The following is a 25,014-nucleotide window of genomic DNA, read 5'->3' as shown; positions in this document are numbered from 1 at the left end:
TCTAAATTAAATGTTCCTATTTGCTTGTGGGGGTGGCAAACTGCTGATAGGAGCCTGAATTTTTGGTGTATACAAGTGTGTGTTTGTGTTTACCACCTTGTGTTTTTATTTGGCTGGTATGTGTGCGTTTTTGTGTGCAGTTTGGGGACTTGTTGTTTGAGGAGGAGGCAGAGCAGTGCGCCGACCTGTGCCAGAAGGTGCTTCAGTACTGCAGCAGCCCTGTCGACGAGAACAGGAGCCAGGCCTGTGCCACCCTCTACCTCATCATGAGATACAGCTACAGCAACGCCAGTGTAAGCACACACACAAAATCCTCTGTATATGTTCCAAAGGGTTGCAAGGACGCACACACACCCGCAGGAGCACCCACACAAAGCAAATGTCAGGCATGTGTTACCTTTCTGTCAGATAAAACCTTATCTAACATCTTAGCCTGCTGAAGAAATTGCATTTATGTCAGACTAAATTGGATTTAAGTGCACATGAGAGTGCAGAATTGCTTATGATGCATGTTCTCATGAACACACACACAAAGGCGGGATGTCACACACATCTTATCCCATCTTCTCTCCACTTTTCCTCTCCTGCTTGGCTTTAATGTCTTTTCCATGTCTATTTTGAGCGTGCCGCAGAAACTTTCTGCTGAAGGATGTGTCTCTGAGAAGAGAGCAGAGAGATATGTCACTGTCTGCCTCCCCATGTTCCTACCCCTCTTTAACTAATGACAGCCAGACCTCTGCGTGCGTGTGTGTGTGTGTGTTTCACTTACATATGTGCGAATGTGTATGCGCCTGAAGGGCAGGGAGGGAGAGATTTTTAAAAGGGTGGAAAGAAGGGAATCAGGATAGAGATAGAGGAGTGTTTTTGCCAGAGGTGAAGCAGCGATTGAGGGACAAGATTAAAAAAGAGACAGATCGGAAGGAAGAGAGGTTCAGGATAGAGTTTCTTCTTTCATTTTCCCTGCTAGTTCGATAAGTGCTGCTGTAGTTGATATTTCCTGTGTTTACAGTCTGTACACTTTAATGAAAGTCAGACACCGGCCTGTGGAGCACACTTCCACGTACACACATACAGTATCTTCAGTGAGAAGAGAGCGTTCCCCATCTGCGTGTGTCCCGGCGTATGTTTGTTTACATGGTGTATACAGAGGGAGCTGTGATCTGAATTAGCGTAGCAGCCGTATGACTCATTCATACAGAACTTACTCTCTACCTCTTCCTTTGTTTATGTTTTCATCCCTTCATCCGCCCTCGCCTTGCTCTCCGTATGTCACACACACTTTTTTTCCTCTCAATCACTTACTTTCATTTTAGATTGTGGTTATGCAAAAAGAAAAGAAACGAAACCATTCACTAAAAAGGAGATACCTGTGGTCAGACTAATCCACTAAAGTTATTAAAAGCTTGGATGGAAAGCTAGAGGAAAAGGGGCAGATGAGAAGAGAAGGAGAGAGAAAGACACGGAGGGTTATGTGTTGACTTAGGCAATCATTTAGGCTACTTTTTAGTGCACACACACACACGTACACACTGAGTTAGAGGGCAGTGATGGGTGGTTAGGCCCTGGCTCCATGCTCAGTTGAACAGAATGGGGCCGTAGAGATGATCCATGGGTGATTATGTCTCTGCTAATGGGAGATCATTTCCCGCTTAGCTGGTCATGCCGGAGATAGATGGGACGTCACACATACACGAGCACACTCTCTCTCTCTCTCTCTCTTACACTCACACACATGCGGCCCTCTCAGCAGAGGATGGAGGGGTGTTTGTCAGGCCTGTTATCTTTGACAGGTAGTGTGAAGGATGGAGTGAAAAGGAAAGGGAGGGGACAAGGGACAAAAAACTGGAGAGGAATCATCAAAAAAACTACTTAATAATATTAGTGTTGCTTAGTATCCTTTTTTGGTTGCAAAATTACCTACTTGCTGCAGCTCTTATATACCCCTTTCCCACCAAAATGAGTGCAGTGACGCAGGTTTTTCAGACCCGGGAATACCCACTAATTAATGCTGATTGTCTCTTTTCCCATTGCCAGTGAAGTATACTCCTTTCGGTCACTTATCTGCTGCGTCACCGCCTGACGTCACAAACGCGCTGGAAACAGGGTGCCGTTGTTGCCTTATTTCTTTTCCCCAGAAGAAGTTCTGTCACCTCTCTGTCTTGCCAGTGTTGCTGCATCTTGCACGAAACAAAGAACAATTTCGGTGCTGTATGTTGTTCTTCTGTATTTACGCGACAGTGAGCAAAGTCCCAAGTCACCTTGCATAGCTTGGATATGTTTTGATTGGTGTCTTAATGCAATTGTTGGATGTATAGGGCACCCATTAAAATACAAAGTCAAACTGTGTAGGGTCAGGGTTGCGGGGGGCTGGAGCCTATCCCAGCTATCACTGGGCAAGAGGCAAGGTACAACTTGGACTGATCGCCAGCCAATCATAGGGCTCTCACATTTTACGCTCACACTCACACCTAAGAGCAATTCAGAGTCACCAATTAACCTAACGAGCATGTCTTTGGACTGTGGGAGGAAGCCGAAGTACCCAGAGAGAACCCACGCATGCACATGGAGAACATGCAAACAGAAAGGCCCACTTCATCTGAACCGGGGTTCAAACTAGGAACCTTCTAGCTGTTAGGCGACAGCGTGCAACTTTAAACTTAATTTGAAATATATATCCATGTTTATCTGAATTTTTATTGTCTCTGTAGAGAAAAGAATCTTTAAATTGCTTGAACCAATTCCAAATTTCCATACTGTCACTCATCACACAAACAAAATCCTGCATTTCATAAATGGTAGTAGCTTATGTTTTGATTTATTGATGTATTTTGGTAGGAGTTGTCTTGAATTGACAAACAAACATAATATCCTGACTCTAATAAAAAGCCTCTTTTGTGGAAGTTAAAACGGGCCCTGGGCTTTATTATAAGTTTTATGGTAACGAAGCAATTTGGAGGAAAAATGTAGTCAAGTGCGTAGAAGAGGGAATATAGTGCATTTAATCTCTAGCTTGCAGGGAAGGCATCAGAAGGAGAAATGTTTTTATTTTGGAGTCTGTAAAAATCCATATTCACATAAAATTCAGCCATGCTAAGATGCAGTTTCACATCAGACATTAGCACTTGTTTTATTGCATGCTAAACACTGATGTTCACTGTGCCCCCTTTTGCCTTTATCAGAACTTCTCCAGGGTGAAGATGCAGGTCACCATGTCTCTAGCATCTCTGGTGGGCAAATCATCCGACTTCCAGGAGGAATACTTACGACGCTCACTGCGCACCATCTTGGCCTATGCAGAGGAGGACACGGAGATGCAGAACACTCAGCTGCCCTCACAGGTATACAATCACACACACAAACAACTACTGCATCACGTTGCTGATATTGATCGTATCGACACTTCCTGCCCACCTCTGGCGTCTGTCTATATTTTCAGGTGGATGAGCTTCTAAGAAACCTCAACAGTATTTTGTCGGACACGGTGAAGATGAGGGAGTTCCAGGAAGATCCTGAGATGCTCATGGACCTCATGTACAGGTCAGAAACACAAAGAACAATCTATAAAACAGGCTGCCTGCTTGTCTCTGTCTGTCTTCAGTGTCTGTCTCTTAATTTCCCTCTCTTCTCTCTCATCACCCTGTGGCTTCTCTCTATGTTGCGCTGCTGGTTCCTATTTCTCTGTGGTCTGGGCTGTTTTGCCTCTATTTGCTGCCCTCGCTATGGAAACCATGTGGTAGCAGTTTAGTCTTCTGATCTCGCTTTGTGTATATGCAAATGCAAACAGTCTGTGTGTGTGTGTGTACGAGTGTGTGTCAGAACAAGATGGGCAAACACAGAGACAAAGAGAGCATACATGTGCTGTATGTTGATATAGGCACTTTACCTCAACATGCTTTAATGTCACCTACATGTGTCATTTATCATGCACCTTTCTGTTTGTGTTCTGGTCCCGGTCGCCTGACGAGTGCTGCGCAGAATGACCCGTTACATTTACACTCTTACCTCCTCTCACCCCAGCGTTTACCTCAAAGCTCCCAAACACTCAGGTCATTGATGCACAACACATTTGGCCTCCAGATGCTTGAATTCATTTGTAAGAATAGTATAGTGACTCACCTGCTTTACAAACACATTCATTCAGACTGTCTCAGATTTATTCCCATGCTGCTTGCCTAATGATTATTCATACATTCCAGGAACACGAAAACATTTTCCATATTTCTTGTTTCCCGTAAAAACACTAATCTAGGAATAATGTGTATGTGGGTGACATCATGGGTTATGTGACACATGCTATAAAATGCAATACACCACACATTATGGATGTTAAAAAGAGCTGGAACAAGCATGAAACCGTAACTGGGATATTTTAAGATGAGTGAAACATGAATACTTAGATGATAAAAGTCTATAGCTTTTGTTTCACCTACTTTAGTTTGCGGTTAAGAATATTATTGATGATTATTGATGTACATACATGCGTTTATGTGCATATGTGTTTATGCTTTCTGTGCAGTTTTCCCCCCAGGTCTTTGCCAAAATCTATTCACATAAATATGATTTAGTTTAAAAAACATAATTTCACTTAAAAGCTCATTTCTAATTCAGTTTGGTTGCTTTTGTGTAGTTTGGCAGTTTTGTCAGTCGTGTGCACATGATATTTATTGTCTTAAACTGTTTCTATGCTGCCTTCTTGGCCACGTCTCTCTCTACAAAACAAGATGTTAATCTCAGTGAGACGTTTACCTGGTTTAATAGAGGAAAGAAAGTATGAAAACACAACAATACCCCTCTTGTCCTCCCCTCCTCAGGATAGCAAAGGGCTACCAGACGTCTCCTGACCTTCGTCTGACCTGGCTGCAGAACATGGCAGAGAAGCACAACAACAGGAAGTGTTACACTGAGTCGGCCATGTGTCTGGTCCACGCTGCTGCCCTGGTGGCCGAGTATCTCAGCATGCTGGAGGACCACAAGTACCTGCCTGTTGGCAGCGTTACCTTCCAGGTAGAGAACACAAACAAAGCTATGCACACCAAATGAGCAAGGAACTAATAATAAACTCATGTTCAGACAGAAAATGGAGCATTTACAACCACACAAAACAAGCATTCATCATTTGTTTGTTGAGACTATTGGTTGTTTAGTTTAACGAAGGCAAACCTTCATCTGTGCAACACACCACATCACACACCTCCCCACGGATCACTTCCAGATTTGGTTGTGTGTGTCCAGAGGGGGGAGCTGTACACTCATAACGTCAACATATAAATATGGTCCCCTGGTACCACTGCTTAACACAAAGTCTTTGAAGATGAAGGGGGGGAAAAGGCAAATGCTCTCCTGTGGGATCATGTGAGCAGACTGCTCCCATGAACTGAAAACAAGCAGTTATAACAGTAACTATGACGACAGTGTTCTCGATGAGCTGTGTCGCACACAGGACCTCTGTGGCGCTTTGGTACAGGACACTCTAACCTGCTGCTGTCAGCAGGTTATTGATTGGATGGTCATCAAATTAGTTCCATTTCCCACTGTAGGACATCTCCTTTTAAAGTCAGCCGTGTGATTGATTATTTGATTAAAAGGGCTAATTGATTGATTAGGTGACTTTTTTCCCCCCCAGAACATCTCCCCCAACGTACTGGAGGAGTCGGCGGTGTCGGATGACATCCTGTCCCCGGATGAGGACGGGGTGTGTTCTGGACGTTACTTCACTGAGAGCGGCCTGGTGGGATTGCTGGAGCAGGCGGCTGAGCTCTTCAGCAACGTGAGATGATAAAGATACAGTGATATTTAACACAGAAACCTGTAGCTGTGTCCCAAAGTCATACTACATGCTCATTTTTGCTACATTAGTTGTGTCTTTGTGAGGTTAACTGGCAGTGTCTCGCTAAAGTTAGTTTGCTTGCATCTGCACTGTGCACTTATTGCATTATTCACTGCTAGTTTAGTACAGTAAAGTATGTAGGTTTCATATCTGATGACTGAAAAAACAGCACAGATTAGATACAATTAGTAATATAAGATTAGATTTATTTTTGTGACCATCTATTTAGTCGGTCACCTAAGATCAGTGGAATAATACAGGATGTATCATATTTGTGTTTGCGTTTTAATGTCCTACTCTTGAAGCCTGCCTCAAAGTTGACCAAAATTTTAACAATAGAAGTGCCAGTCATGTGCTTTGACTTAACTCTGACCTTAGAATAGTGTTCATGCTGTAACAATCATGTTAATAGTTATGCTAGTTACCATTAGTTAAAGAGTGGGTATTATGCTGTTTCACAGTTAAAGACATATATATAATGTTACAATGTTGGATGTCCAGACTAAACGTGGGTGAAGTTTCAAATCCGTAGGTAAAAGTATGTTGGAGTAATCCCCTGCTAAAAAAGTCTGCAGGCTGCTGTGAACGCTTTCAGACAGACGCTTCACTTTGTGATGTCACAAAGTGGAGGAACTCTATATTTCGGCATCTGCCCGAGACACAGCAGAACTTCCTGCCCCTGCCACAGTTCAAGGACACGCCCACCCAGCAGCTCAGTCTGCCTCGGAAATTTTTTTTACTCCATTGCTCTGCTCAACGACTCGTCAAATTGGTTAAGAATGTCTTGGAGAAAGTGTTTCTGTGGCTGTGAAGGCAGTGTTTACTTTACTAAAGGACGAGTAGCAGACATTCATTTCAAACCGAAAAAGTGAAGTTTACTCTTTGCCGACAACTCTGTAACACGGCCACAGGGAAGTGGGCGTGCCTCAAACACTGAGTGCCCCTTGGTAGGCTTTCGGAGAGCTGGCCAATCAGAAGAAAGCAGGCGGGGTTTCTTAAAGGGACAGAGCTGACTGAGTCGTTTCAGGCAGAGGCTGTATGAGGGCCTGCACAGAGCACCAGTGTGAGAAAAATTAGTATTTTTTTTTAACCGTAAATGATGCTAAGCTACTCCACAGGTATCACAGAGTGAAATACGAAGGTTGAAATTAGCATAATACCCCCCTTTAAGAATTACGCATGTCATAGTATGTCGTTTGGAATTGAAGTAGAGCAAATGCTTGCACTAATTTGTTAACAAAAGACATTAGAGTGGCAATGCTACAGAACATTTGGTTCTATATTTTTTGTGTTAAAAGCAACTAATGACTATATGTGCCTTGTGTGGTAATGCTAACCAGCGTTGGTGTCTCTCTCATCAGGGGGGTCTCTACGAGGCTGTGAATGAGGTCTACAAGATCATTGTACCAATCCTAGAGGCTCACAGAGACTTCAGAAAACTGGCATCCACTCATGACAAACTACAGAGAGCCTTTGATAACATCATTAAGAAGGTAACAACTTTATCACAATATAGAGGCTGCTTCAGTTGTTCAGTAAAGATTATAGTAGATATAAAATAACACAGCAAGATACTAAAAGACATCATGTAGGAAGATCTATTGCAGAATGAAATAACCATTAAAAAACCACATTTCCTTATTTAGCATTTGTTTAGCATCTTTAAAATTATCGTGAATAACTAAGATGCTTGAAAAAGACATATACACAATTATGTTAACTGTTTTTAACAGCCATATCAAAATTTTAAATTAAACTCTTTAAAGTGCTCTTCACATTAAGGACCCTATAAAAGGCTATAAACATAATGAGAAACAATATGTCATACTGACTGGAGACTAATATAAAGTCTTCCTTCTGTTTCCCTCCAGGGCCACAAGAGGATGTTTGGAACCTATTTCCGGGTGGGTTTTTATGGGGCCAAGTTCGGCGACCTAGATGAACGGGAATTCATTTACAAGGAGCCGGCGATCACACATCTGCCTGAGATATCACACAGGCTGGAGGTACAAGCGGGGAACGTGTGTTTGTGCATGTGTGCTTATGTGCATGATGTGAATTAATGTGTGAATGAGGCCGGAGAGAAAGGGCAGCACGGTGCCTGGCTGGACTGCTGGAAACTGATAATGATTGAGATACTGACATAAGGTCTGAGGCCATGACTCAAAATCATTCACCTGCTTAAAGTGGGTTCTTAGAGAGGTTGGAAAACTTTGCAATCATATACAGACTGAAAATCAGAGGTTATGTCATGAAGAACAAAACAGTGTTTAATAAATCTTGATTAAAGTCAATGAATCAGTTGCTGAACGAAATTAGTGTTATTTCATGCTTTCAAGAGCTCTGTAAAATCTGTATTACTGTATATTTGAATTTAAAAAATAACTAAAGACTACTTCATGAACAATACTGTGTACCAACTGCACAATTTCCCCCCATTTCCTAGAACTTCTACAGTCAGTGTTTTGGAGAAGACACTCTGATGATGATCAAGGACTCTACACCAGTGAATAGGAAACAGCTGAACCCCAACAAGGTAGGTGACTTAATTAGGAAAATACATAGCTTTAGTTATTTTCAGTAAACACAAAACCTTACTACTGTATAGAGTTTGTTAAAGTGGTTATCTCGAAGATCTCAGTTTCGTTCTCTTTGGCGGTACCCAGGGCAATAAACGGTAATTACAGGAGCACATGTCTCAGACATCCAGACAGTGTTGCATGTGTGACGTCCACGGTTGGCTCCAGTTGTAACTCTTGATTTTCCTCGCTGACGGTCGCTTTCCTTTTTAGACTGTTTGCCTTCATCTGAGCGTCCAATTTGTTCCTTTTTGTCTGGATTTTTACTTATTTCTGAAGTTGTATCTGTAGTCATCGATCTTTTCTTTGTTTGTTAAGCCAAACAGATTAATGTTTACTAGCAACACTTGCAGAGACCCGAAAAGCAGGCGCTTAGCTCCGCCTACCCTCTCTGGCAGACCAACCACTGGGTGATGGAAAACGCGTCACTAACTGGGCACCGCTTGTGATTTTTTTCCGTGAAAGTTGCACCAGACAACCAGTCCATAATAGTGCAAATGCAAAGGCTTTCACCAGTGGGCCATAGGCTCAATCACCATTGTGTTACCTCATTCAGCGATAGATAGAGACTTAACAGACACTTATTTAAATGAAAATCTTCGAGATTATTACTTTAAGAAGTCGCTATGCAGAAAATTATATGGATTATAATATAAAAGCAGCGGGAAGTTAGAGCCTAAAACATGCAAATAAATTGAATTTACATTACTTATTAATGCCCATCATCTGATCTATAAATAAAGAGTAATTTACTATATTTTCTGATGCAGGATGATATTTATAGAACATGCACATTTGGATTCTTGCACCAACACGCTTGTAATATATATTTTAAAAAACTAAAGTTGTGCATACTTGCTATGTTGCATATTGACAAACTGCTAGTAAACTGTAAACCAACACTCCTCTGCAGGCTTATATCCAGATCACTTATGTGGAGCCCTTCTTTGATGACTACGAGATGAAAGACCGGCTGACAAACTTTGAGAAAAACTTCAACCTGCGGCGCTTCATGTACACAACCCCCTTCACCAAGAGCGGACGACCGCGAGGTGAACTTAACGAGCAATACAAGAGGAAGACCATCCTCACCACCATGCATGCCTTCCCCTACGTCAAGACCCGCATCAATGTCATCCAGAAAGAGGAGGTGGGCGCTAAATTCATAGTATGGAACATCTAAGGTCTTTAAAGACAGTTTGTCCAATTAAACTCTTCTTTTTGTTTCTAGTTTGACCTAACTCCTATAGAGGTGGCCATAGAGGACATGCAGAAGAAGACCAGAGAGCTGGCCGTGGCCACACATCGAGAACAGCCTGATGCTAAGATGTTACAGATGCTGCTACAAGGCTCTGTGGGAGCCACTGTTAACCAGGTACGAGAGGCGCTGCTTCTATTTTACACTACTGCCTGTCTGTTCCTATTAAAGCTGAAATGATCACTTACTTCATGTTTAACCAAATGATGGCTGTCGTCCCGAAATGATTGCTCTTTGTATCATACACAGCCTCTTTTGTCTCCCCTGAGTGTTCCCTCTTAATGTGCGGGGGGGAATAAAGCAGAATAATTTACGTCTATTTATCTTATCACATTTACAGTTTCCATTGTAGTCACAGAGTGCAGGTGGGAGACATGACAGCGATCACACTTCAAAGCTCTCGCCCCATCCACAACCCTAATCCTTCCTTTGCTTTTCCCCTGATTTAGTTAAAACGTCAATTCATGGCCCCCTCTTCCTTTCATGTCTCTGCCGCACGGCATGCTGAACCGGAGGTCTCTTTGATCTGATCGCTTCCAGGTCCTGCCAGCATGGTGAATGTTGGAGTAATGATGAAGCTAGCTACGGCGTCTGCGCTCCCTCCCCCTGCGCTTTATCTTCCAGCGTCTAATCTGACAGGTCCCTTGCTCCAACCTGATGGTTGTATACATAACGCTAATGCTCAGCAGCTCCGTAAACATATAAGTCTTGACTGTAATCAGTACAGGAGGCTGGGCTTTTGTGTGCGGGTCCGCGGCTCAAACCAAGGACTGAGGCCCAGGCCCCAATGCGTTTATGATGCTAATCAGAGCTGTTTAACTGCGCCTGTCGTGATGCAGGCGCTGTGCAAGCGTGCTGTGGTTTTATGATGAATATAAGTTAGGGTAACAAGATTTCAAACTGGGCAAATGGGAGCCAAATGGTGGATGTATACAGGGTTAACAGTGACATTAGCCATGCAGGAGGCTAATCATGGCTCCGTCTCTGATCTGATATCTTCCTCATGTTCTACTTTGGCATGTTGGCCCTTAGCTGCATTATGCATACACTTAGGAAGTCATTTCCCCCGTCTGAATGAAGGGCATTCTCATCCCTCTTTTGTTCATACGCTCTCAAACGCTTCCTCTCTTACCTCCTCTCTTTCCTTCCTCCGCCTTGTTTTCGCTCTCTCCTTCTTTGTGTCTCTAACTCTGTCTCTTTGTTTTTGTCCCTTCCCTCCTCTCTCCGCCCCCCGTTGTAGGGCCCATTGGAGGTGGCCCAGGTCTTCCTGAATGAGATCCCAGCGGACCCCAAGCTCTTCCGTCACCACAATAAACTGCGCCTGTGTTTCAAAGAGTTCATAATGAGGTAAGATGCGATCAAAGAAACACCGCCTGGTGACAACATTTTGCACCAAAGTCATGCAAAAATGAGAAACAACACAACAACGATCCAGAAAAACAAGAACTTTTAATGATGAGCGATAAACCTAAAGGAGTTAACAAACTATTTTACTTTAATTTTCAGTTGCACGTCTTTGTTTTTATAACAAAGGCTGACACTTTCTCAGTAGGTAGAAATATAAAACAAAACATCAAAGAGATTTTTTCATAGAAAATTCAGTATCTTTTGAAATATGTCTCTGAAGGAGTGAGAGTCTTCTCCAGGATGCTCTCTGTATACACTATTACCGATGTCAGTATAAGAAGATGAAAGAGGAGTGTAGACAACTGTGACTGATGGAGACTGATATCCTGCTGTTTAAGTATCAGTCAAGATGCAGAAATGAAAGTGATAAACCCCAACAAATTGCAAACCAGATGAAAGTTAAAGAAACTGAACAGGTGCAGTAAGACAAATGAAACCCATTGAGAGGTTTATTCATTTCCCATATGACAGTCAAAGATATGTTTATCACTATGCACTTTTTCTTCTGGAATTAAAAAGGTTTATTGTTCCCAAGAGTTTCATTATATTTTGAATATTCAGAAGACAATTTAAACCCTCCTACCCACAGCACACAGTCTGAGAATATACGGATTTTGTGCAGCAGATGTGTGTCATTTGTGCAGGCGTACTGTGTGTTTATATGTGTTTGCTTTCATCTCGTGGGCATGTGCCATTTGCTTCCAAAAGGTGGTTTTCATTTACCAACCCTCGTGTCACATCCCAGCAGCCTTGATTGCTATAAGCAGGCTGGCAAATATTTACTGTAATTTCAGAAAGGTTTATTTTCTATCCTAAATCCAGGGAAGCTGGCGCTGGACTCTTTGTGTGTCAGTCTTCTTTTAATGTGGCATTCAGAAGACATCCACTCAGGAAAACACAACACTTTTTCTTCAGTTCAGTTCAGGTCATCTTTTGCCACACTGAATTAAATTTCTCCTGTCACATTTGTTTAGCCTCACCGATAAAGATGTTATCTACTGTCATTATTGCTAATTAGTTGCTGATTTATTACTGTGAAAAGATGCTTGGCAATGTTCAGGACAGGTTACATCGTGAGGCTGTATAAACGTCACATCAGTAAGAATATTCTTCCAACATAGAAATATATCACAGTATTGCAAATGTAATGTTCTTTATTAAGAACTGTTCTGCTTTTAGGCATTGTATTAGAAAAAACTCCACTCACTCTAAAAATAGAGCCTAGCATCTTATTTTAGATCTCAGTTTCGTTCTCTTTGGCGGCACCTATGGCGACAAAACGGTAACTGTGGGAGCACACTTCCCAGATATCCAGACAGTGTTGCATGTGTGACGTCCACGGTTGTCTCGGGGTGTAACTCTTGATTTTCCTCGCTGACGGTCGCTTTCCTTTTTTGTTTGCCTTCATCTGAGCGTCACATTTTTCTTTGGATTTTCACTTATTTTTGAAGTTGTATCTGTAGTCATCGATCTTTTCTTTGTTTGTTCAGCCATAGTAGATTACTGTTTACTCGCAACACTTGCAGAGAGCGGAAAAGCAGCTGCTTAGCTCCGCCTACCCTCTCTGGCAGACCAACCACTGCTGGGTGATGGAAAACGCGTCACTAACTGGGCGCCGCTTGTGATTTTTTTTCTGTGAAAGTCGCCACCGACACCCAGTCTGTAATACTGCAAATGCAAAGGCTTTCATCAGTGGGCCATAGGCTCAATCATCATTGTGTTACCTCATTTGGCGATAGGCTACTTACTACTACTTACTGTTTAACTGTGACACAAACCACATTTGTCCTGACACTATTCCACAAAATTATATTTGATAGAAATATTTTTCATATATTTTATTTTATTTATTTTAAAAGGTACCATCTGCAAGTTTAAGCATGACTGTTACCATTTGATGCATTGTACCAGAGTTAGCTTAAAGCTAGCTTTCATCTGCAGTCCCTTGGCAGGTCACAATTAAAACATCACATAGTTATAAAACATCACCCGATTACAAGCATACAAGGCATAATACAGAATGACACAGAGCAGTCGATTCAAACATACACACACACTCTCTCACACCCACCCACACACACATACCAGCAAGAAAATATGTTGCTAAATTTAAAAGCAGGGATATGAAATTAGTGGTTACATAGTTGAGTAAATACAGCCCAGCCTTTAAAAGAATTATTATCAAGAAGTTCAGTTTGGTTGTTTATAAAAGATTTAGAAAAGATTACTTTTATTTAGAAAAAAACAGTTCTTCTAAAAAATAGTTTGAAACTCAGGCATAGAAGCACATTACTCTTGTGATGAAATGAACTAAGTCTGCACTTGTCAAGAATTAAGGGAAAAGACAAAAACAAAAAGCAGAGGAGGAACAAAAAATAGCGTCATTGCTCTGCAGAAATGAACAAAACAGTTGAGAAGAAAATCCCCTACTTTTCTCTCAAACGCTCCTGTCACATAATGACAATGATTGCATTTATAAAACACATCGTCTTAGAGGCACTGAGGCTCAGAAAAAGGAGTGTATAAAAAGTGGAGGAGTGGACAAAGATGACCATAGTTTTTGATGCTGCAAAAACAGGAAGACGATTCAACATTTTAATGGCTTGGATGTTCCTTAACTCTCATGAAATGTCCTTAATGCATGTTTCCCAGGGTATTTACACGACACTGCATTTTCCATATTACCCTCATTAAAAGCTAGGAGATAAACTCAGACATGTGTTTGCAATAATCCCAGTCTCTCTGATTTCCTGCAGACTGCTCTGTATGTTGGCCATTATACATGTCATGACAGAGGACTGCAGAGGACCCCATACCTGCCCTCTGCTTCTAGTTCAGCTCTGATCCTGTGGTGCTGCAGGCACTTTCATAATTACAGCACAAGAAGGAGAATAGGAGATTTAATTGTAAATCATTTTCGATTTTGAGTTTTGCTGATCCTGTGTTTCGAAACAGCCCTGTGGGTCATTTGCAGTTTGTTCTAGCAGAGGTACTTGGAAAGATCTAAAAGGCATATGGGAGTTTCTCACAGTCAAGCACATTGTTCACTCATTTAGAGTTCTGGCATGCAAAGGAGTCCAATTCATGTCAAGTAGTTACAGGTCGCCGTTAGTCTGAAACAGTGCAGTGCATTTCTGAAGGCTTGAGGATAGAGAGGGGATTACTGCAAGATTGGTTTGCATAGAATCATAGTTGGAGCTGTTCTTATGTTTGAGGTTATTGCATCATAAAGGTCAAGGAGTGTATTAGTGTCTTTTTTCATCTCTTGCAATAAGAAAATGTGTTATAAAACTGATTCTTCCCTGCTCTGCTCACTTGTAGATGTGGTGAGGCAGTGGAGAAGAATAAGCACCTGATCACATCGGACCAGAAAGAGTACCAGCAGGAGCTGAAGAAGAACCACAGCCGCCTGAGAGAGAGCCTGAGGCCCATGCTGGAGAGGAAGATCCCAGAGCTCTATAAACCTATCATCAGGCCTCGGCTTGAGAACAGGTAAACAGACCCCCCAAACCAAACAGCCAATTCTGTTTTGACAAGAGAAACTGGAGGGAAAAACACATCATCGATCTTTTCATCACCTGGTATGATTGCTGAACCCAAAGGAAAGTGAGGACAAATGGAATCGAGCAGAGATCCATTCACACCGTCCGTGTCACCTCCACAAATATTGATAGCTGAACCAGAGCCACAGTACACAGATTAAGTGTTGAACCAATACCATGGCCACATTGCATTCCTGTTACTATAGAAACTTTCCTCTTTTAGTGCATTTATGATTGACCATGATAAACTTGATACATCTTGCAGCAATGTGTTTCTATGCTGAGGGATGAGAATGTATTTCAAAGGGAAGCTTATCTCTCAAATTTACAGCCTCTAGAATATGAAGACAGCTTCCTCAGTCAGTTATGTATGCTTGAGTATTTGATTATATATGACTTATATATTATTTATTTCATTTTATTATATATTCCTTGATTTATTTCGATGAAGAGTGGTAAAAACACCAGCAAAACAATATGAAAATATCGGTAAAGAAGAAAAACTATTGACATTTCGAAACCTACTTTCCTTTCCAATATTGCAATTTGAGATTTGAATTAAAGATACTAGCAGAGCACTCAGGAAGTCTCCCTAGTCTCGCCAGTAGCCTAGTCTTCAACTCACTTTGAACATTCGGCAAATTGTATTTGTTTTTACAGTGTGAGGTGGCTGTTATGTTTGGCTGCATGTTAAGTTGCACCACAGCATTCACTCTGACAGCTGTGTCTCAATTTGGTTATAAATATAATTGTCAGTTCATGAGTTGAATCAAGATTCAATTCTTTCGACAACAAAGAACAATGGCACCTCATACATGACCTCCTTGGCAGGGCTAAAGATGAGTTCCAGTCATGTTTTAAGACATATAAAATGCTCTACTTGAAATAATAAATTGTGTCTGATATGTTTTTTTATGCAAAATATGTTTAATTACCTTCCTAAAATCCTCCCAAGGCATCTCCTCCTTCTTCCCCAATCTGCATAGTCACTGCCCACTATGTACTACGTGTCTCCTTACGTAAAATTACAACCCGAAAACAAAACACGTCTCTGCCATTGTTTAGTAGCAACCTGTTGAAACTTAGCTAGCTTGAAATGTAGTAATTAGTAGTAGTAACGTCAACGTTAGTTGTCAGTAGTGAGTTTGCAAAAATGACGATGACGGTTACAGCTGGCTTTCGCATTGCTGAAGTGGTTGCCATAGATTGCACATAATGATATGCATAGTGTCGCCCCAATCATTAGCAGGATTGGCTCCTTAGGTTTGTGACGTCTCAAACCTGCCAATCTGAAAACGTGTTGTTCAGCCTGTCCTTGGTACACTGCAGTTTAAAAGCAGACAGGCCCAGCCATGGAGGTGACTGCTGATGTTGTCCCTGATATGTCTTGTAGCACATGAAGAACACCACATGGAGATGTTCACAAGGTTAAACACTTGATTTTAACTGGAGGTGCCCTAATATCGTGCAATATCCTGTTATCAGCCTCATTCTTATTAAAAAACCATAACCCAGGTTGCAACAATATCTTACACAGTATCCTATCATGCTGACAGAATCTAACACCTGGACTTTGGTGAGGTGAGTTTAGAGGGAAAGATCCCACTTTCAGTGGATCTTTGTTGGAAAATGAAGGGGATAGGATTTTTAAATCTGGCATTCCAGGTTGCAAAGAGTGGGAAATTAATACAAGAATTCCCATGTTTGTGCCTTGCTCATGGAAACCTTTACCTGTCATCTGTACTTCTTCTAACTGCAGTGACTGTTTCTGTTCTTCCTCCCCATCATCATAATCATCATCATTTCTCATCTTGTGTTTCTGTCTTTCCCCTCTTTTTTCTCCCTCTCACAGGGATTCCTTCAAACGTCTAAGTTTCCGCAGAGCTCAGGAGGAAAACTCCTGAGATGCCACGGCTTGTCAGCAAGAGAGAGCTACAGAGAGGAAGGGGGGGCTGTCACACAACCGAGAGAGGAAAAGAGAAGATAAGATGAAAGAGGAGAAAAATGAGGAAAGGAACTGCTGGTGATACCCCTTGCACTCTTCTGCGCTGGAGCAGCACATTGTGTCCACAATGGAGGGCACACCGGTTCTCAACAGTCCAGCAGTGTTTATTCACGTCTGCTGTTTGTCCACTTTTTATGATTTGGTAGTTTGTTACAGGAAGCAAAAGGAGAGCAAGCACATAAAATAGGGAGGTAGGAATCTCAAGCAAATTGTAGCTTATTGAGCATTTCACTGTAAAATCTTCAGATGTTTTGGCACCTGTTGATTTCCTTTTTTTAGATACCTGCAAGTCCTAATAATGCTGCAATCATTTCCTCTGGGTTCATTTAGAAGGAATCCTTCTGAAATCCCTGCTGTCCCAGGGCTCGTATGTGTGCCAATAATGCTCATGAACTGTATGTGTATGTAAATGAATGAATGGATGTGTGTTTTTTTTAGGTGATGTTTGGAGTAGAAGATTTTGGTGCCATACTGAAGTCACTTTGTACTCAGTGATGATAAATGATTCTGTTATGTTGCTAATGGGCCTTTGAATTTCTGCTCTGTGCGTGACATGTGCCAGTTAGAGCAGCGAGTGTATTGATGAATTTGCGCACTGGAAAAAAAAAAAAGACACAATTTCCTTTGGTAACTCTTAAGGCCATTTTTGTGTTATTATTGCTAGGCATACACAGTATAAACTAGCTGTGAAGCTAATAGAAGAGTTTAACTTATTAAGAGTTGTAATTTCACAGGAGGCCGACAGACTTATCTGAGGCTCTAAATTACACAGGGCTTATCTCTAATTCCACTTTTTGTACATATAGAAGTATTGCATCAGATAGATACAAAGATGTTTACAGAGGTATGAAAAACTATTTTGCATTTTATTTTATTGAAAGTTATTTTTAGATAAATGATAGCAATAATGATAATTGGAAATTGTATTCAGTAGGCAGGATTCAGTGACTGAGGGTGCTGTAACAATCTCAGTGTACGGTATGTTCCAGTAGTTTCAGGACTTGTTTGTAAATAGATTACTTCCTACGATTAGATTGTGCCAAATTTATTAATGATGAGAAGAAGATACTTTAAAGTCACTCCACACAGCTGTGCTTTGCAGTGTGAATTATGTTTACTCCATATTTTAGAACTCATTCCGTAGAAGAAACTAATGACTGCTCTGCAGTATTAAATAGCATAGACTGTACAAAAAATATACAGTCAATGTTAAATAGTGACAACCTTGATCTTATTTGACATCCATGAAACGCCTCATGTCATTGGTGTTATGTTGTAGCTCATACTGTATTTCAGTCAATGTGCTTTGTGTTTCAAAAGTAGGTATACATTTTTATTTAAATTATTAATACTGATTTACATTTGTTTGCTGTTTTTGTGGTACATCTCTTATTTATGAACTCTTGAATGTTTTTTAAAAAGGCTAAATACGATGAAAGGTTTTACAGCATGTGTTTTAAATGTAAGTATTAATTTAAATGTATACCCATTTTTGAAAGACACAACATATTGCTGATAGCTGGTGTTATACGATACATTGTGGCTTTCAACCACTGGAGACTGCATTTCTCTTTCTTCATTGGTTATTTTATGTTCATACCTGTTGTGTTTTGTTAAATGTCCAATTTTAACTTGTCATGCATACAACGGTGTTGACACACCTGAATAAAAACCTAATATATGCACATTTGTCTTTGCTGTGTCTCTTAACTATTGTTACATTTTTTATTGAAATTAGTTGGAATTTAAATGCCATTTTCAAAAAATTAAATAAGTATTATTATTGTTATTATTGATTATAATTACTGACACCATATTTGTAATTTTAGCAGGTTTAATTTTCAAGTCATCAATATGACTCAAAGTTAATTCATTTATATGTAACTACATTTATATTTTTTTCAGTAATTCCATTTAATTAAAAATATCTGAGTAAATATCTACTATGGTTTTTCCCACATTAACTTTTTGGATAAACTTGAGTTTATAAACTACAAAACAAGGGTAAAAAGGCGGGAAGAGCCTGAAGGAAAAACTACAATGTGCTGCTGTCGCTTCGATCTGACGTCATCGCCAGTCGACTTGGACATGCCGGATAGAGGTAAGAAAGAAGTTGTAGCTTTCATTCACAAGCAACGAACGCCTGTGAGTCCCAGCTGTGTTCGTGCAGTGGTTTTGGACGTGTTGTTTTACACACCGTTAGTTACAGGGAAGCTTTCAGTGGTAGCGCTGCTGCAGTTTGGTCATTGAGTTTTCAAAGACGGAGAACAGATATGGAATGAAAAGTTAAAGCTGAACTGTGTCCTGTCATACTGTCAGTTAGCTTCACACCACTGTAAAGTTTCAGTCAAACGTTGTTTCAAGTTTATTCATGCCCTGTTGTCTGTTTCGTAAGTCAAGAAGTGTTACTGGAGTATATAATGCGACTTTACTTTGTATAGACAAGCTTGTAAAGGTATTTCACCTTTACTTAGAGCATACAAGCATTTCTTGTTTTTTAACCATTACTTAAAGCTAAAAAGCATTTTTACATGTGCTCTGTTGCCTTTAATTAAAAAAAACACAAAGATGAAGGCTATCCCTTCAGTCATGGCCAGATGATGAGACAATGGGACCTGGGGAGAGACACAATGAAGTATCCCCATCCCTCCTACACAGGAGAAAGACTTGCAGTTGGATAATTTGTAGGCATTTTGTGAGTTTTCCTGTTTTTTCATCTCTTTGTAGTTCTTTTGCTACTCTTTGTGGTCGTTTTCAATTTCATTTAGCAGTTAAAGTCAAGGTAGTTGTTTAGCTGAGTAATCATAATTAATTTCAGTCTATTTCATAACTGGCAAAAACCGGGCTTTAATCAGTCAGTCCGTACAGTAATTCATCTGATGGAGCTGTACCGTTATTATATGCAAAATAAAGTTTAAAAAAGTAACTAATCTGCACTCTTCAGGGGTGTAGTTAGAACGAGAGTGGTCATAAAGGTCAGAGATGATGTTTTCTATAGGAAATGTTATGGCCTTTCTGCCTTTTCCTGTTGCTGCAGATATTATATACTGTTTGTGTGTGCTCATGATTTTATAAACATACTCCTGCACTGAATAACCTTTGAGGATTTCCTGCTATAAATGGTAATTACACCTCTGTCCTGCCAAGCCTGCTTCATGCCCCAAGCAGGCTAAATGGAAGGATTGTGACAGCAAAAACTCTCATATACAGCAGGATAGCTTTAATGTAGGCTAGTGCGGACTGTTAGCTGTTCCAGGCGCTGGGCTAAGGTGTTTTTGCTTAATACTGCTCTATTAACACAGATCAAAATGTCGATCAAGAAACTGTTTTCCTGTTTGGAAACATTTGAGGAATGTGTGAACAGATGGAGTTTGACCCTAAAGTTTAAGTTCAAGTTAAGCATACAGACTGGCTCCATTACAGTACACTGACAGAGCACTTTATTCACAGATTAAAGCAGCAGCCTACAGAGAGCTATAGAATATCAACTAACAGTTTTATCTGAACAAAACACATGAATAAATAAAGTTTATTTTTGTTCTCTCCTCCTAGGTTTTGCCATCCTCCACTCAACTTTGATGCCTTTTTTTGGGACATGGAGCCAGACCGCGACTTAAACCCTGACACAGATGACCTTCCACTCCGAGCCAATACTAACCACATACTTGTCCGGCATTATGTGTTAGACCTGAACGTTCATTTTGACAGGAAGGTCATCAGTGGTAGTGTTGTCTTGTTTCTGGATCCTTGCTCTGGAGATGCGACTAAGACTGAGGGTGACATTGGACTTGGATCTGGTGAAGTAGCTAGGACTATAGAGGCTGGAGGAAGTCAGGATGTGGATCCAATCAAGGAAGTTATGAAAGGATTGAGAAGGATGGAGAAGATGCTAGGTGCTGAATCGGAAAATATTCAGTCTTCGCCTTCGTGGGAAACCAGCAGTGTCGATGATTTCACTCTCGTTCTGGACTGCTGTGACCTTGATGTGTCAAAGGTCGAGGAGGTGGATATCACCTCTGTGTCAGCCATGTCTACACTCTTTACAGAGGTCAAATCTGACCGATCAGGGGTAGCTTTAGTGAGCCTACAATCAGCTTTTATTCAGAATCTTATCTCATTGCCGTCTAGCCAATGGAGGCAGAAGCACCAGATCTTTTTGTCGTGCAGCCGTGCCCCTGGTTCTCAGGATGGCAGCGCTCTGTGTTTTCATAGAGACCGATGGAGCCTGCAGGTGAGGAAGAAGGGCGTTTCGTCCCCTCAGGAGTTCCCTCGTGCTGTCAGGATCTGCTACGAGACGAGGCCAACAGGAGGCTCTGTGAGGTGGACCAAAGACCAGGACAACAGGTTCGTCTCAGGAGGAAAAAGATTCAAACCACTCCATAAAAAAGTGCTCTTGTAGTATGATTAGACTCCCTCTTAGAAATTTTAAAACTGGCAGCACATCTGCTCTGATTCTTGCCACTCGAATTACAGTGTAATATTCTGAGCCTGCCATGTTAGAGTAGAATAATTCTGATTCATTAACTCATAAAAACATCCCGCAGGCTGTTGTATTCTGCTGTGTTCGTGTGCTTGCGTGTGTGTGTCTGCGTCTTGTGGATCCTTTGAGCATTGAAAGGAGGGTTGTTTATAGTTTACCATTGTTTACCCTTCCAGGGTGTGTGTTTACACTGCCGGTTCTCCCATCAACAACCGAGCCCTCTTCCCCTGCCAGGAGCCGCCTGTTGCCATGTCAACATGGCAGGCAACAGTGCGGGCCCCCAGTGAGTGTGTGGTTTTGATGAGCGGGGAGGAGCAGGCTGTACCTACTGAGGACGGGGACACACGTAAGCTGAGATTTCACAAACATTTTGTTACAACCAGAAGAAGTCGAGTTGATTTTATTAATATGACCTAAAAACACACATTACAAATCAGCTTTGTAAGGCTTTTGATCTGTACAGCATGTGGCATGTTCTGTCTTAAGTAGGGCTGGGTGTAAGACCTCGATATATTTTAGGTAAATGTCAAGTATATTGATTTGGCTTTGAATGCTTAGTAACAGTTTAGACTTGTTTACTTACTTTGTTGAAAGTTTCCTGACCTAAATAGGTTCCAGACCTCTGAAACTCCACATCTCAGATTTCATCAGACATTTAAATAGTGTGGTGTTTATTGATATCTATTTTAACCAAACCAGTCAGGACTTTATAGATAGATGTTAATGATGACAGCATCTTTCTGGGTCAGATAATTGCCACAATGGATACATGTGTGTATGAGATTAATGCAGCTTTACAGGTTGTTGTAAAGTCGCTTCAAAAAGTAAAAACTCTTTATAGTGACATATCACTTAGTTTGACATGTAATATATATTGTCTGCTTCTTTAATTACAGCTGGTTAAAAAAATTAAGAGACCACTGCACTGGTTCTTCTATTATGGGTGTGTGTTTGTGTAAAATAAACATTACTTCCAATTCAAATATTCTCATTTAGGTCTTTTATTTGCAGAAAATGACAACTGCTTCAAGGTATAATAAGTAGGATTTGGGCCCCTCCTCCTGGGCTCTTCGTCACCAGAAGCTCACTCTCTTGTGCGTGAGCACGCCCACCCCGCCGAACTAACACCATCAGCATCACGGTTACCTTTGCGCTAGCATGCTAACTGGCGGTTACCTTTGCGCTTGCATGCTCATCACCGGTTAGCTTGTCCTACCCGGTTTGAGGCACCAACCTGTCCAACAGAAAGAAAGCCAACTCTGCATCGCTCTTTCACCATGTTTGCTGGTCTGAATGGGGCCCAGCTTCTAATTTGAACCACTCCCACACTCACCTATACGCTGTGATTGACTTGATGATTTATATAACATTATATTTATAAAAGTCTATATTTAATTTTTCTAGGAAAGTCTTCTTGTAATACCTTAAAGATAACCAAAAGATGTAAAAAAGATGTTTTTCAGACCTCGAATCAGGCAAAGAAAACAAGTTCATGTTCATTTTTAAACAACAGATACTCATGTTTTAACTTAGGAAGAGTTTAGAGATCAATATTTGGTGGAATCATCTGGTTTTTAATCATAGCTGTCATACATGCTGTTGGGTGACTTTATGCCACTGTTGGTGCAAAAATTCAAGCAGCTCGGCTTTGTTTGATGGCTTGTAAACATCCATCTTCCTCTTGATCAGATTCAGGAGGTTTTCAATGGGGTTCAGATCTGGATTGGGCTGGCCATGACATGAAGAGAGAGATGCTGATTTAAAGAACTGTCTCTTTTCCGGAGCTGTATATAATAGCGGTTCTGTCATCTGAATGAGTCACATTGAAGTAAGATTGAAGTAAAACAAATGGCATTCAGTTTAAATGCCTCTATGAACTCTCTCTCTCCATGCTTCCAGTCTGTTATCTTAACTTCTCTCCAGTTCCCTTCCATTGACATTTTCATCCTTTCCCTCTTCCCCTTCCCTTACTCTCTGCAGGTTTCTCAATCTGGAATTACTACGTCACAATGCCCATGCCCGCCTCGACCTTCACTTTGGCTGTCGGCCACTGGTGCCAAGTCTCAGCAGAAATTCCCCTATCATTGGAAAGTGGGATGACTGACGGGACAGATTGTGCTAAGACGGCCAAACTCGTGGCTGGACCAGGGGACTGGACTGAAGCGGAGCTTGTGTCTGGACTTGGAAGCTCCACCAGTGCAGTAGTAAAGGGCTCTCCTATCCAGACTGGCAGGTATTATATTATTTTTCCTGTGTTCTTTCCTTTTGTAAGACGTCCTCCTCTCCAGACTGTTATTAACCCGAGTCTGGCCTTTAGACATTCCATAGCGAAACTTTCCTTTCGCTATACCAAAAATGGTGCAGGTGAAGTTCGGGTGATGGATAGAGTGCAGCACTCAATCTGCTTTTTATGACAAGAACATTAAACCCTGCACCATAGTACATTGGGTTCAATGCCCAGCAGAAAGGATCTTTGGAGAGCAAAATAAGTAAATTTTATGGAGCTACAGGATCTAGAGTGAAGGCTGGGGCATTAGAAAGGGCAACGTTGGGCTGGGGTCTCCCTCTCCACTGGCCGGCAGGTTGGCAGGTCTGCCAGTGGTTTCCAGTAATCCTCCTCCTCCCCTCATGTTTTCCTCCAGCAGCAGCCCAGCTGTAGCCGTCTGCTGGCCCCAGGAATCTCCCACTACAAGGAAGGCCTTTCTTTTCAGTGAATGGCTGGAAGGAAACTTGGAAACGTTTGGAACAGTTCTGATGCTGAGGATGGAGTTAGAGCTGGATTTTGGATTTAGAGCGAATGAGATTGCATGTCGGCACCTAGATATTTTTGGGATCACTGTGGTTTGCCTTTGTGACGTATATATTCCATATTTCCACTGCTTTCATTTCCACGCTAAGCCCAGAGAGAAGGGACTCATTATTTCCTATTTTTGGTTCACCAACTGTATATTCTTTCAATAAGAAAATTAATTAAATTGTTGTCATTAACCTTGGATTAAACTTTTCTTCCCTGTTTTAATCTATTACAGCGGAGACCAGACCACCCGCTCTGACTCTGCATTCTGTTACTCTTCCCTTGAGGATGAGGGGCTCTCTGTAACTGATTATTCAGGCATGGTGGATGACGGCATCTCTTGTTCCCATGGCGACTACCCTTGCCGATTCACCGAGCGGTTGGCTAGGTCCCAGCGGGTGATCCCACACCGTGTGTTTGCCCCAGTCTGCTTGCTGCAGAGTGCCCAGGTGAAGATTTAACAAAGAGTCTGAGGCCTGAGCTTATTATATTTAAATGATTAGAGCATGAGTGAGTGTCTGTGTCATTATGCCAGCGGTTTATAACTGCTATCTCTTGGTAGAGTGGAAAAAGTATGAGAATGTCCCAAGAGGGCCATTTAAAATATTTTTCACATTCTGAAAGGAGAAATTCTGAATGTAAGAACATTTTAATTTTATTTAAAGGCCTTTGCAACTTCTGAAATGCCTTTTTCGATACCTTTGACTTCTACATATATACTGATATGGAACCATCTGTAGTGTACACATTTATGTGGAAGAGCAAATAAATGTATTCATAAACTATACTGATTTAGGTGCTATTCTTTTGCAGATGGTCCTCAAGCTGTTGCCTCGAAGTTTGGCTGCAGCCCACGCTGTTCTGGGGGTCCACCCCTTCCCTCGCCTTGATGTTGTTATCGTCCCAGCGGGGTTCTCCAGTCTGGGCATGGCCAGGTAATGACATCTAGGTCTTAGGTAGAATTAGGGAAGAGGTAGATTGGGGCCTAATGCTGGAAAAAGGATAGGGTAAGGAAAGAGAGAAAGCCTGTCTGTATTAGGTCTGAAGGAATTAAACGGGGAGAATTAAAGCTGTGCTCAGCTTTAATGAATAAAACTTTTTACAAGTTTTGCGATGTATTTT

At 41.3% G+C, this 25,014-nt stretch overlaps 2 protein-coding genes across 3 annotated transcripts in view; both read left to right on the top strand.

Moving 5' to 3' along the window:
* dock8 (dedicator of cytokinesis 8) overlaps nucleotides 1-18,305 on the top strand; it is a 47,422-nt gene extending 29,117 nt beyond the window's left edge. For both annotated transcript variants that reach the window (XM_069682359.1, XM_069682358.1), the window contains exons 35-47: nucleotides 141-293; nucleotides 3,180-3,338; nucleotides 3,437-3,537; nucleotides 4,812-5,004; nucleotides 5,624-5,767; nucleotides 7,189-7,320; nucleotides 7,699-7,833; nucleotides 8,274-8,363; nucleotides 9,320-9,556; nucleotides 9,638-9,781; nucleotides 10,905-11,011; nucleotides 14,393-14,563; nucleotides 16,466-18,305. In XM_069682359.1, the coding sequence (XP_069538460.1) occupies nucleotides 141-293; nucleotides 3,180-3,338; nucleotides 3,437-3,537; nucleotides 4,812-5,004; nucleotides 5,624-5,767; nucleotides 7,189-7,320; nucleotides 7,699-7,833; nucleotides 8,274-8,363; nucleotides 9,320-9,556; nucleotides 9,638-9,781; nucleotides 10,905-11,011; nucleotides 14,393-14,563; nucleotides 16,466-16,517 (1,818 nt within the window). In that variant the 3' untranslated portion in view covers nucleotides 16,518-18,305. The remainder of the gene's footprint in view (nucleotides 1-140; nucleotides 294-3,179; nucleotides 3,339-3,436; nucleotides 3,538-4,811; nucleotides 5,005-5,623; nucleotides 5,768-7,188; nucleotides 7,321-7,698; nucleotides 7,834-8,273; nucleotides 8,364-9,319; nucleotides 9,557-9,637; nucleotides 9,782-10,904; nucleotides 11,012-14,392; nucleotides 14,564-16,465) is intronic.
* Nucleotides 18,306-20,213: 1,908 nt separating this feature from the next.
* Nucleotides 20,214-25,014, top strand: part of aopep (aminopeptidase O (putative)) — an 81,631-nt gene continuing 76,830 nt past the window's right edge. Inside the window, exons 1-5 of the mRNA XM_069683352.1 lie at nucleotides 20,214-20,962; nucleotides 21,275-21,444; nucleotides 23,079-23,331; nucleotides 24,128-24,341; nucleotides 24,706-24,827. Coding sequence (XP_069539453.1) covers nucleotides 20,214-20,962; nucleotides 21,275-21,444; nucleotides 23,079-23,331; nucleotides 24,128-24,341; nucleotides 24,706-24,827 — 1,508 coding nt within the window. The remainder of the gene's footprint in view (nucleotides 20,963-21,274; nucleotides 21,445-23,078; nucleotides 23,332-24,127; nucleotides 24,342-24,705; nucleotides 24,828-25,014) is intronic.

This window comes from Semicossyphus pulcher, unplaced genomic scaffold (assembly GCF_022749685.1).
Source record: "Semicossyphus pulcher isolate SPU_LCO1_2020_fin unplaced genomic scaffold, fSemPul1.0.p SCAF_6, whole genome shotgun sequence".
Taxonomy (NCBI): domain Eukaryota; kingdom Metazoa; phylum Chordata; class Actinopteri; order Labriformes; family Labridae; genus Semicossyphus; species Semicossyphus pulcher.
The sequence above is the reverse complement of the archived record's forward strand: the minus strand, read 5'-3'. Positions and strand labels throughout refer to the sequence as shown.